Here is a 12,607-nt window from a genome sequence, read left to right on the forward strand (position 1 = left end):
CCTCATACTCCTCTTCCTCATACTCTTCTTCCTCATACTCTTCTTCCTCATACTCTTCTTCCTCATACTCTTCTTCCTCATACTCATACTCTTCTTCCTCATACTCATACTCTTCTTCCTCATACTCTTCTTCCTCATACTCTTCTTCCTCATACTCCTCTTCCTCATACTCCTCTTCCTCATACTCTTCTTCCTCATACTCATCTTCCTCATACTCTTCTTCCTCATACTCTTCTTCCTCATATTCCTCTTCCTCATACTCTTCCTCATACTCCTCTTCCTCATACTCCTCTTACTCATACTCATACTCCTCTTACTCATACTCTTCCTCCTCTTACTCATACTTATACTCTTCCTCCTCTTACTCATGCTCTTCCTCCTCTTACTCATTCTCTTCCTCCTCATGCTCTTCCTCCTCTTACTCATACTCTTCCTCCTCTTACTCATACTCATACTCTTCCTCCTCTTACTCATACTCATACTCCTCTTACTCATACTCTTCCTCCTCATACTCATACTCCTCTTACTCATACTCTTTCTCCTCTTACTCATACTTATACTCTTCCTCCTCTGACTCATTCTCTTCCTCCTCTTACTCATGCTCTTCCTCCTCATGCTCTTCCTCCTCATGCTCTTACTCTTACTCTTCCTCCTCTTACTCATACTCTTCCTCCTCTTACTCATACTCTTCCTCCTCTTACTCATACTCATACTCCTCTTACTCATACTCTTCCTCCTCTTACTCATACTCTTCCTCCTCTTACTCATACTTATACTCTTCCTCCTCTTACTCATGCTCTTCCTCCTCTTACTCATTCTCTTCCTCCTCTTACTCATGCTCTTCCTCCTCATGCTCTTCCTCCTCATGCTCTTCCTCTTCTTACTCATACTCTTCCTCCTCTTACTCATACTCTTCCTCCTCTTACTCATGCTCGTCCTCCTCTTACTCATTCTCTTCCTCCTCTTACTCATGCTCTTCCTCCTCATGCTCTTCCTCCTCATGCTCTTCCTCCTCTTACTCATACTCTTCCTCCTCTTACTCATACTTATACTCTTCCTCCTCTTACTCATGCTCTTCCTCCTCTTACTCATTCTCTTCCTCCTCTTACTCATACTCTTCCTCCTCTTACTCATACTCTTCCTCCTCTTACTCATACTCATGCTCTTCCTCCTCATTCTCTTCCTCCTCATTCTCTTCCTCCTCATGCTCTTCCTCCTCATGCTCTTCCTCCTCATGCTCTTCCTCCTCTTAATCATACTCTTACTCTTCCTCCTCTTACTCATACTCTTCCTCCTCTTACTCATACTCATACTCTTCCTCCTCTTACTCATACTCATACTCTTCCTCCTCTTACTCATACTCTTCCTCCTCTTACTCATACTCTTCCTCCTCTTACTCATACTCATACTCTTCCTCCTCTTACTCATACTCTTCCTCCTCTTACTCATACTTATACTCTTCCTCCTCTTACTCATGCTCTTCCTCCTCTTACTCATTCTCTTCCTCCTCTTACTCATGCTCTTCCTCCTCTTACTCATTCTCTTCCTCCTCTTACTCATACTCTTCCTCCTCTTACTCATACTCTTCCTCCTCTTACTCATACTCATGCTCTTCCTCCTCATTCTCTTCCTCCTCATGCTCTTCCTCCTCATGCTCTTCCTCCTCATGCTCTTCCTCCTCTTACTCATACTCATACTCTTCCTCCTCTTACTCATACTCTTCCTCCTCTTACTCATACTCATACTCTTCCTCCTCTTACTCATACTCATACTCTTCCTCCTCTTACTCATACTCTTCCTCCTCTTACTCATACTCTTCCTCCTCTTACTCATACTCATACTCTTCCTCCTCTTACTCATACTCTTCCTCCTCTTACTCATACTTATACTCTTCCTCCTCTTACTCATGCTCTTCCTCCTCTTACTCATTCTCTTCCTCCTCTTACTCATGCTCTTCCTCCTCATGCTCTTCCTCCTCATGCTCTTCCTCTTCTTACTCATGCTCTTCCTCCTCTTACTCATACTCTTCCTCCTCTTACTCATGCTCTTCCTCCTCTTACTCATTCTCTTCCTCCTCTTACTCATGCTCTTCCTCCTCTTACTCATTCTCTTCCTCCTCATGCTCTTCCTCCTCATGCTCTTCCTCCTCTTACTCATACTCTTCCTCCTCTTACTCATACTTATACTCTTCCTCCTCTTACTCATACTCTTCCTCCTCTTACTCATATTCTTCCTCCTCTTACTCATACTCTTCCTCCTCTTACTCATACTCATACTCTTCCTCCTCATGCTCTTCCTCCTCATTCTCTTCCTCCTCATGCTCTTCCTCCTCATGCTCTTCCTCCTCATGCTCTTCCTCCTCATGCTCTTCCTCCTCTTACTCATACTCATACTCTTCCTCCTCTTACTCATACTCATACTCTTCCTCCTCTTACTCATACTCGTACTCTTCCTCCTCTTACTCATACTCTTCCTCCTCTTACTCATGCTCTTCCTCCTCATGCTCTTCCTCCTCATGCTCTTCCTCCTCTTACTCATACTCATACTCTTCCTCCTCTTACTCATACTCTTCCTCCTCTTACTCATGCTCTTCCTCCTCATGCTCTTCCTCCTCATGCTCTTCCTCCTCTTACTCATACTCTTCCTCCTCTTACTCATGCTCTTCCTCCTCATGCTCTTCCTCCTCATGCTCTTCCTCCTCTTACTCATACTCTTCCTCCTCTTACTCATACTCATACTCTTCCTCCTCTTACTCATACTCATACTCTTCCTCCTCATGCTCTTCCTCCTCATTCTCTTCCTCCTCATTCTCTTCCTCCTCATGCTCTTCCTCCTCATGCTCTTCCTCCTCATGCTCTTCCTCCTCATGCTCTTCCTCCTCTTACTCATACTCATACTCTTCCTCCTCTTACTCATACTCATACTCTTCCTCCTCTTACTCATACTCATACTCTTCCTCCTCTTACTCATACTTGTACTCTTCCTCCTCTTACTCATACTCTTCCTCCTCATGCTCTTCCTCCTCATGCTCTTCCTCCTCTTACTCATACTCATACTCTTCCTCCTCTTACTCATACTCTTCCTCCTCTTACTCATGCTCTTCCTCCTCATGCTCTTCCTCCTCATGCTCTTCCTCCTCTTACTCATACTCATACTCTTCCTTCTCTTACTCATACTCATACTCTTCCTCCTCATGCTCTTCCTCCTCATTCTCTTCCTCCTCATTCTCTTCCTCCTCATGCTCTTCCTCCTCATGCTCTTCCTCCTCATGCTCTTCCTCCTCATGCTCTTCCTCCTCTTACTCATACTCATACTCTTCCTCCTCTTACTCATACTCATACTCTTCCTCCTCTTACTCATACTCATACTCTTCCTCCTCTTACTCATACTCGTACTCTTCCTCCTCTTACTCATACTCTTCCTCCTCTTACTCATGCTCTTCCTCCTCATGCTCTTCCTCCTCATGCTCTTCCTCCTCTTACTCATACTCATACTCTTCCTCCTCTTACTCATACTCTTCCTCCTCTTACTCATGCTCTTCCTCCTCATGCTCTTCCTCCTCATGCTCTTCCTCCTCTTACTCATACTCATACTCTTCCTTCTCTTACTCATACTCATACTCTTCCTTCTCTTACTCATACTCATACTCTTCCTCCTCTTACTCATACTCATACTCTTCCTCCTCTTACTCATACTCTTCCTCCTCTTACTCATACTCATACTCTTCCTCCTCTTACTCATACTCATACTCTTCCTCCTCTTACTCATACTCTTCCTCCTCATGCTCTTCCTCCTCATGCTCTTCCTCCTCTTACTCATACTCTTCCTCCTCTTAATCATACTCTTCCTCCTCTTACTCATGCTCTTCCTCCTCATGCTCTTCCTCCTCATGCTCTTCCTCCTCTTACTCATACTCATACTCTTCCTTCTCTTACTCATACTCATACTCTTCCTCCTCATGCTCTTCCTCCTCATTCTCTTCCTCCTCATTCTCTTCCTCCTCATGCTCTTCCTCCTCATGCTCTTCCTCCTCATGCTCTTCCTCCTCATGCTCTTCCTCCTCTTACTCATACTCATACTCTTCCTCCTCTTACTCATACTCATACTCTTCCTCCTCTTACTCATACTCATACTCTTCCTCCTCTTACTCATACTCGTACTCTTCCTCCTCTTACTCATGCTCTTCCTCCTCATGCTCTTCCTCCTCATGCTCTTCCTCCTCTTACTCATACTCATACTCTTCCTCCTCTTACTCATACTCTTCCTCCTCTTACTCATGCTCTTCCTCCTCATGCTCTTCCTCCTCATGCTCTTCCTCCTCTTACTCATACTCATACTCTTCCTTCTCTTACTCATACTCATACTCTTCCTCCTCTTACTCATACTCATACTCTTCCTCCTCTTACTCATACTCATACTCTTCCTCCTCTTACTCATACTCTTCCTCCTCTTACTCATACTCATACTCTTCCTCCTCTTACTCATACTCATACTCTTCCTCCTCTTACTCATACTCTTCCTCCTCTTACTCATACCCTTCCTCCTCTTACTCATGCTCTTCCTCCTCATGCTCTTCCTCCTCATGCTCTTCCTCCTCATGCTCTTCCTCCTCTTACTCATACTCATACTCTTCCTCCTCTTACTCATACTCATACTCTTCCTCCTCTTACTCATACTCTTCCTCCTCTTACTCATACTCATACTCTTCCTCCTCTTACTCATACTCATACTCTTCCTCCTCTTACTCATACTCTTCCTCCTCTTACTCATACTCTTCCTCCTCTTACTCATGCTCTTCCTCCTCATGCTCTTCCTCCTCATGCTCTTCCTCCTCATGCTCTTCCTCCTCTTACTCATACTCATGCTCTTCCTCCTCTTACTCATACTCATACTCTTCCTCCTCTTACTCATACTCATACTCTTCCTCCTCTTACTCATACTCATACTCTTCCTCCTCTTACTCATACTCTTCCTCCTCTTACTCATGCTCTTCCTCCTCTTACTCATGCTCTTCCTCCTCATGCTCTTCCTCCTCATGCTCTTCCTCCTCTTACTCATACTCATACTCTTCCTCCTCTTACTCATACTCATACTCTTCCTCCTCTTACTCATACTCTTCCTCCTCTTACTCATACTCATACTCTTCCTCCTCTTACTCATACTCTTCCTCCTCTTACTCATACTCTTCCTCCTCTTACTCATGCTCTTCCTCCTCATGCTCTTCCTCCTCATGCTCTTCCTCCTCATGCTCTTCCTCCTCTTACTCATACTCATGCTCTTCCTCCTCTTACTCATACTCATACTCTTCCTCCTCTTACTCATACTCATACTCTTCCTCCTCTTACTCATACTCATACTCTTCCTCCTCTTACTCATACTCTTCCTCCTCTTACTCATGCTCTTCCTCCTCATGCTCTTCCTCCTCATGCTCTTCCTCCTCATGCTCTTCCTCCTCTTACTCATACTCATACTCTTCCTCCTCTTACTCATTCTCTTCCTCCTCATGCTCTTCCTCCTCATTCTCTTCCTCCTCATGCTCTTCCTCCTCATGCTCTTCCTCCTCATGCTCTTCCTCCTCATGCTCTTCCTCCTCATGCTCTTCCTCCTCTTACTCATACTCTTCCTCCTCTTACTCATGCTCTTCCTCCTCATGCTCTTCCTCTTACTCTTACTCTTACTCTTCCTCTTCCTCTTACTCCTCTTCCTCCTCCATTAATGTTAGTTGTTTCTCCTGCAGTTCGGCGTGGTGTTGTGGGTCTTCACGTATGTTGGTTCCTGGTTTAACGGACTCACGCTTCTCATTCTCGGTAAGACCATTGTGTTGATTTCACTTTATACTCTGTTTTCACCGTATCTTCAGTCGGTGTTGTTCTTCACAGTTGCTGGTAACGATGTGTGATGTGTAATGAAGTGTGATGTTCACTCGTGTGTTTATCTTCTTACACTGCAGGTCTGATTGGAGCTTTCAGCGGCCCGATAACCTACGAGAAGCATCAGGTAATGGCGCGAGTAGTGAGTGTGCAACAGTGATGCGCGGGTTGATAAAGTCGGGGGAGAGACGCACACGTCGATTAGACTGGATAAACACATGCAGCATCTTAATTGTTAAGAAAATGAAATTAAATAAATGAATAAAGCAAGCCTTTATTACAAAACACTGGCGATATCACACAGCATTCAGAGAAACGCTGCCACACCCCCCCGCACCGCTAGTTCCTGCGGCTACGGCCCAGTGACGCGACGATGAGCATCTACTAGCTATTTAAAAAGATGCGGCTCGGGTACAATATTTTCTTTCTTTTATTTTGCAGTCCGAGTTGCGGCGGGTTAGTTGAGAACGTCGGTCGGGTGCGGGTTGTTTATACATTGACCCACGCATCACGTGTGTGTGTGTGTGTGTGTGTGTGTGTGTGTGTGTGTGCTCTGATGCTCTTTCTCTCCCGCAGACGCAGATCGATCAGTTCATGTCTTCGGTCAGCGGTCAGGTGAAGGATGTGTTGGGGAAGTAAGTAAAGCTTGTCTCTCTGTGTCCGAACATTAACCCTTGAGAGGGAGAAAGAGAGAGAGAGAGAGAGAGAGAGAGAGAGAGGGAGAAAGAGAGAGAGAGAGAGATTTTAATAACAAACTTTATTCAATCATGATATAAAGGAATACATATTACAACAATTTCAAATCCACACAAGTTCAAAAACTAACTCCTCCTCCACAACCGTACAGAAAACAGAATTGTAACACCACTGTAATTTAAAAGTTTCTATATCATTCATTGCTTTGTAATACTTAAACTCCACAACAATTCTTGACTTGATAAAAGCTTTAAATAAGGCTGTAATCTCCTGACCACCACTATTTTCTATTCTGTTCTTCCTTGTTTTATAAATTGCAAGCTTTGCCTGTCCCAACAGAAAATTAAGCAGCTGCCATTTAATCTTTTGCTTTTGATTGTAACCTGCCCCTACAATAAACACATCTGGTGTAAACTTTTCCCCACATTTATCACACAACAAATCCAACAAATTAAAAAGCGGTTTAAGTCTTTCACACTCCAAATAACAGTAAAAAATAGTTTCTCTAGATTCACAAAACACACATTTATCATCAGTATCTGGATTAATGACTGAAACAAAAGCGTTCACAGCCACAGCCCCATGTAATATTCGCCATTGTAAGTCACCAGATCGTTTGGTCAATGGTGGTTTGTACAGCACTCTCCACACAGGTTTCACATCTTTCAACCCAAGCTTATCCCTCCACACTGCATCAACCCTACCATTCAGTGTTCCTTTATTAAAAACTTTTACAAAGCATTTATACATCACTTTCCCTTCAACTACATTCAGATCCAAATCTTGCAGTCCGTTGAGATCCAACAAAGGACCTGACATTTCTTTTAAGTCTGGTGTAATCCCAAGTTTTGGAAACGGGTCTCTTATGTCCAGAGTCACTCTTCCATTCTTAAAATCTCTTATTAAAGTCAATTCCTCCTTTGTCAGTCTTGTTTTCCACATATCCACTATAGTTAGTGTGTGGCGCATTGACCTCTGACCCAACAAAGTAGCTACTGCATTTATATCGCTCATCTCAGGTCCAGCCACGTGAACTATGTGCCTCAATGCCACAGTTTTAGAAGCACACAGTATCTGCGTAAGTCCCAGAACATTCTCACCCGCAATATCCATGCGAGCTCCTCTGATTAGGGGTTCTTCGAGTAGCCAGTACAACGAATTGGTCTCCTCCAGTCTGCAAACATTTAAAAGTCCCCACACTTTGAAAAGTTCACAATAAAATCGAGGCACTCCAGCCATACGTAGTTGTTTAGCATCCATTAGAAACAGCGCAGCATCCAGTCCAAGCCCATCTACTGTGTGTAAAATCGCTTCTGCCATCTTCCTCCACACAAGCTCAACAGGGCCAGTCAGAAATTTCTGAATAAACTGCAGACGAAAGGTAGCATGTCTGCTTGGTCAGTGCACCAAACCTTGTCCTCCCTCTTCTTTCGGAAGAAAGAGCACACTTTGGGGAACCCAGTGTAAACAGTCCCAAAAAAAATTCACTAGGATTACCTGTAATCGGGACAGTAGTCCAACAGGTGGATCCACACAGGATAACCTATGCCACAATGTAGAGGCAACCAAGTTGTTGATTATTAAAACTCTCCCTCTAAATGACAATTGTGAGTGAATCCATTTCCATTTTTTCAATTTTCCATCTATTTTTTCAATCACCCCTTCCCAGTTCTTTTGTTGGGTGTTTAAATCACCAAGATGTACTCCTAGATATTTTAAACCTTCTTTCTTCCAACTCATCCCACCAGGTAGTTTTGGCATCCCTTCCTCCCATTTCCCAACAGCCAATGCTTCGCTCTTCTCCCAATTAATTTTTGCAGCTGAAATTATTCCAAAATCATTAACAACAGAAACCAGCTGATTAATATCTTGTTGCCCATTTATCAAAACCATAACATCATCGGCATAAGCTGAAATTTGATGTTGTATATCATGAGACAATGTTAAGCCTTTAATCCTATTTCTTAATTTATTCAGCATTGGTTCAATAGCTAAGGAGTAAAGCATACCAGACAGTGCACAACCTTGTCTGATCCCTCTACTAGCTTTAAAAGGGGCGCTCAAACCACCATTGACCTTCAGTAAACTCTCAGTGTCCTGGTACAACACTCTTATCATGTCAACAAAGCCAGAACTAAACCCAAAAGCTTCCAGGGTGTCCCATAAATACTGATGCTCAACTCTATCGAAAGCCTTCTCCTGGTCAATAGTAGTGTTGTCACGATACTAGAATTTCTAACTTCGATACGATACCTTGAAAAATATCGATATTCGATACCATTTTCGATACCACAGAGAGAAAAACTGCCACTATATTAAGGGGATTTTTTTATTTATTTAAAGCTAAATATAACAAGTCTAGAACATGACAATGAGGTATATTTTACATGAACAAAAATGTCCTGAGTTCTTGTTAATATTTTTTAATTGGACCAGTGCTAACATTACCTGTTGTATTTGTATAACCTACTGTTATCAAAGATTAAAATATAGCCTACTGTAACAAAAAAGCACTTAACAGTATCAAATTGGAGGATAGAGTGTCAGTAATTGATAATAATAAGATTAAACATTACATTTTCAGTTAAAGGCATTTCATTATTGAATTCAGAGATGCCATTGTCTAGCTGTTTAGTTTAATTAATATATGTGTAATCAAATTGATGATAATCGCTAATGAAGGCAAATTGCAGAATTAAATAATAATTTTCTGAATAAAGTTAAATAGGCACAAGTTAATTTACATTTGACCACAGTTAAAATATTTACTGATTCCTCAGTCAGATTATGTTAACTTTAAGAATTATAGTGAAAAAACGAGACAACACAGACTCATATCAACAACATTACTAGGCCATCTAGGTTTATGTTTCAGAAAAGTTAAAATGAGAAGAGTTACAGTGTTTCCTTTAGGATTTTTTTAGCAGTGGGGAAAGGTCTGTCCAAACAACAAACACCCCTGATGCTGAGCGTAGCCTATGCTTGCTAAATGGTACCCCTGGAGCCTGTTCCTTAAGTCTGTTTTCACCTATAAAATAATTTTAAAAAATGAGTGATGTGAGGGATTATTGATTGTCAAACAATCTTTTGGGTGCCCGCAGCCCGCTCGCAGTGTGAAGCGCGTGTCTGCGCTATTCTGACATACCCGCTCGCGGTGTGTAGCGCGTGTCCACGCTATTCTCTGACATAGGCCTACCCGCTCGCGGTGTGTCCACGCTATTCTCCGACATGCCCGCTCGCGGTGTTCTTTATCAATCAACCAAAGCCGGTCGCGGGGGCGCCGCCCTCGCCATCTTTCCATTCACTTCACTTGCTATTTAACCAGAGCGAATGAGACGAGTGCGTCACGTGTGGTGTTTGTCAACGCGCCTTTGGAGAGAAGTGAAAGTGAAAGTGACCGCTCGGCTAGTATCGATACTTCGGGAAATTAGTATTGGTACCGTTCAGATATTTCAGTATCGATATTTATCGAAATATCGATATTTTTGACAACACTAGTCAATAGAGATAAACCCCAAATCTACCCCTAAAAGACTCGAAACACTTAAAATATCTCGTATGAGATAGACATTATCAGTGATTGACCTACCCGGCACACAGTATGTCTGATCAAAATGAATGACCTGCCCCATCACTTTTCTCAGTTTGTTAGCCAGAGTCTTAGAAAGGACTTTAAGATCAGAACAAAGCAAACTCACAGGTCTCCAGTTCTTGATCTCCTGCAAATCACCTTTTTTAGGTAGCAGTGTGATCACTGCTCTCCTACAGCTCAAGGGCAAAGAGCCATCAGCCAAACTTTCATTTAGGACCGCCAGCAGGTCCTCGCCCAGCACAGCCCAAAACTCTTTATAAAACTCAGCTGGGAGTCCATCCATCCCAGGAGCTTTCCCACTCTCCATGCCCTTGAGAGCGTTCAGAAGCTCCTCTTCCGAAAGAGGCCTCTCCAGCTCTGCCTTTGAGTCCTCCAGGACATTTGGCAGATCTTCATAGAAGCAAGCAGACAACTCCTCGTCCTTTCTATATTCACTACTATACAATTTTTCATAGAACTGTACAGCTCGTTTTCGAATTTCAGGTGTCTTTGTCAATTCCTGCCCGTTTTCAGAGCGTAAAGAGTGAATATAGCGACTCTGGCCATTCTTTTTTTCGAGACTAAAGAAAAACTTAGATGGGGCATCCATTTGCGTTAAGTTTTGAAAGCGAGATCGGACCAAAGCCCCCTTTGCTTTAATGCCGAGCAAATCTGAAAGAAGAGATGTCTTAGTTTTAAGTGTCTCGATATGTCTTCCTTCCCCAGTAATCTCTGCTAACCCTTGTGCCTCCATTATTTCAGATTCAAGTTTTTTCATTGATCTAGTGATGTCCCGAGAGACACTGAAAGTATACTGTTGACAAAGTACTTTCACTTCAACCTTTCCATAGTCCCACCACTGACGTAAATTCTCAAAACATGGTTTTCTTAATTTAAAATCATTCCAAAAAGAAACAAAAACACCTCTAAAATTCACATCACTTAACAGGGAGTGGTAAAATGCCAATATGCACTCTTTGGCTTCACATTCGTTATAAACACATTACATGTGACTAGACAATGATCAGAAAAAACAGTTGGTGTAATAAAACAACTTTTCACAACATTAAATTGATGCTTAAAACAATAAAACCTATCCAGTCTGGCTAAAGACATGAAATTCTCTCTATTATGCAACCACGTGTATTGTCTTACATCATTATTTAGATCCCTCCATAGATCACATAAACTATGGGTCTCAATCAGTTCATTTAAAGCACGACTTGAACAACATGAGGTTCCATATGATTACGATCTAGTCTATAGTTTCCTGTACAATTAAAGTCTCCACCCAAAAACAGAAAATCATCAGAACTACAATTCTGTAGAATTGTACTTACATTTTTGAGAAAGAGTACTCTTTCGTTACCATTTGTAGGTGCATAAACATTAATAAAAACAGCCTTGAATTTTTCAAACTGAGCCCTTACAAATATTAGTCTGCCAGGTATCACATGTTTAACCTCACATGAGACAGGTGAGAGATTCTTAGCAAAAAGGACAGCCACCCCTCCTCTAGAAGAGCCCATGTGTGTAAGAAACACTTCACCCTCCCACTCTTTTTTCCATTCAATTTCATTAATACAGTCACTGTGTGTTTCTTGGACAAACGTTACATCAATATTCTTTTGCTTTATAAGCTCAAACAGCATTGCTCTTTTATGTATATCTCGGGCTCCGTTCAAGTTAAGAGAGCTCACCCTCATCACACTCATTAAAATAAATAATATGAGGGAACATAAACCAAACAAAAACATGAGAAAACAGCGATTGTGGTTTCGAAGCCATCTTCAGTTTGTACTTCTAATTTCAGTTTGGAAACAAGTTTCTTTAATCTGTATATTTCTTGAACTAAAAATTGTTCCCCTCCTTCACCTCTCATTAGCATTGTCGCTGAGTTAATAAACATTCTGCGGTCAGCAAAAAAATCCTCAAACTGGACATTTTTCACATTTTTCGTTCTTTGCAGGAATGACTTTATTTTGTCAAAGTTGTAGTCACTGCGGCGACTTCGTCCTGACTTACTGTCAACTACTTCACCATCAGAATCATCAACCATCCTGCCTTCAGTATCAAGCTTTTCAGATTCTGTTTTTGTTTGTCTGCTCATTTTACTCGTTTCTGTACTCTTCCTATTTCTCTTTCTCTTAGTATTGGGTACTTTAAAAAGAGTTTCATCACTAGCAATGTCTGTCACCATCTCTTCCTCCTCTACAATACACTCAGCCACATTAACAACATCAGTGGACACTGTAACCAGTGTTTTCTCAGCGTTTTCTGCATTCCCCCTCGCAACAACAGGGGGGGAGAGGGGGGGAGAGGGAGAGGGGGAGAGGGGGGGAGAGGGGGGGAGAGAGGGAGAGAGAGCTCATCCTGCTCTGCTCTTTCTCATTCATTCATGTTTTGTTATTAATAACTTAGACAACATCGTCAACTGAAATCTGCACGGATTGTCAAAAAAAAGTCTACG

At 42.2% G+C, this 12,607-nt stretch overlaps 1 protein-coding gene and 1 long non-coding RNA gene across 2 annotated transcripts in view; one reads left to right on the forward strand and one right to left on the reverse strand.

Annotated features, from left to right (window-relative positions):
- LOC307009974 overlaps positions 1-11,436 on the reverse strand; it is a 135,051-nt gene extending 123,615 nt beyond the window's left edge. Inside the window, exons 1-2 of the long non-coding RNA XR_013800137.1 lie at positions 10,062-11,436; positions 7,596-8,765 (exon numbers count right to left, since the gene is read on the reverse strand). This is a non-coding gene — a long non-coding RNA (uncharacterized lncRNA). The remainder of the gene's footprint in view (positions 1-7,595; positions 8,766-10,061) is intronic.
- The window catches only part of rtn4b (reticulon 4b), a 50,671-nt gene that overhangs the window by 37,039 nt on the left and 1,025 nt on the right, over positions 1-12,607 (forward strand). The window contains exons 6-8 of the mRNA XM_079634247.1: positions 5,738-5,807; positions 5,951-5,997; positions 6,447-6,505. Coding sequence (XP_079490373.1) covers positions 5,738-5,807; positions 5,951-5,997; positions 6,447-6,505 — 176 coding nt within the window. The remainder of the gene's footprint in view (positions 1-5,737; positions 5,808-5,950; positions 5,998-6,446; positions 6,506-12,607) is intronic.

This window comes from Phoxinus phoxinus, assembly GCF_949152265.1.
Source record: "Phoxinus phoxinus genome assembly, chromosome: 14".
Lineage (NCBI taxonomy): Eukaryota > Metazoa > Chordata > Actinopteri > Cypriniformes > Leuciscidae > Phoxinus > Phoxinus phoxinus.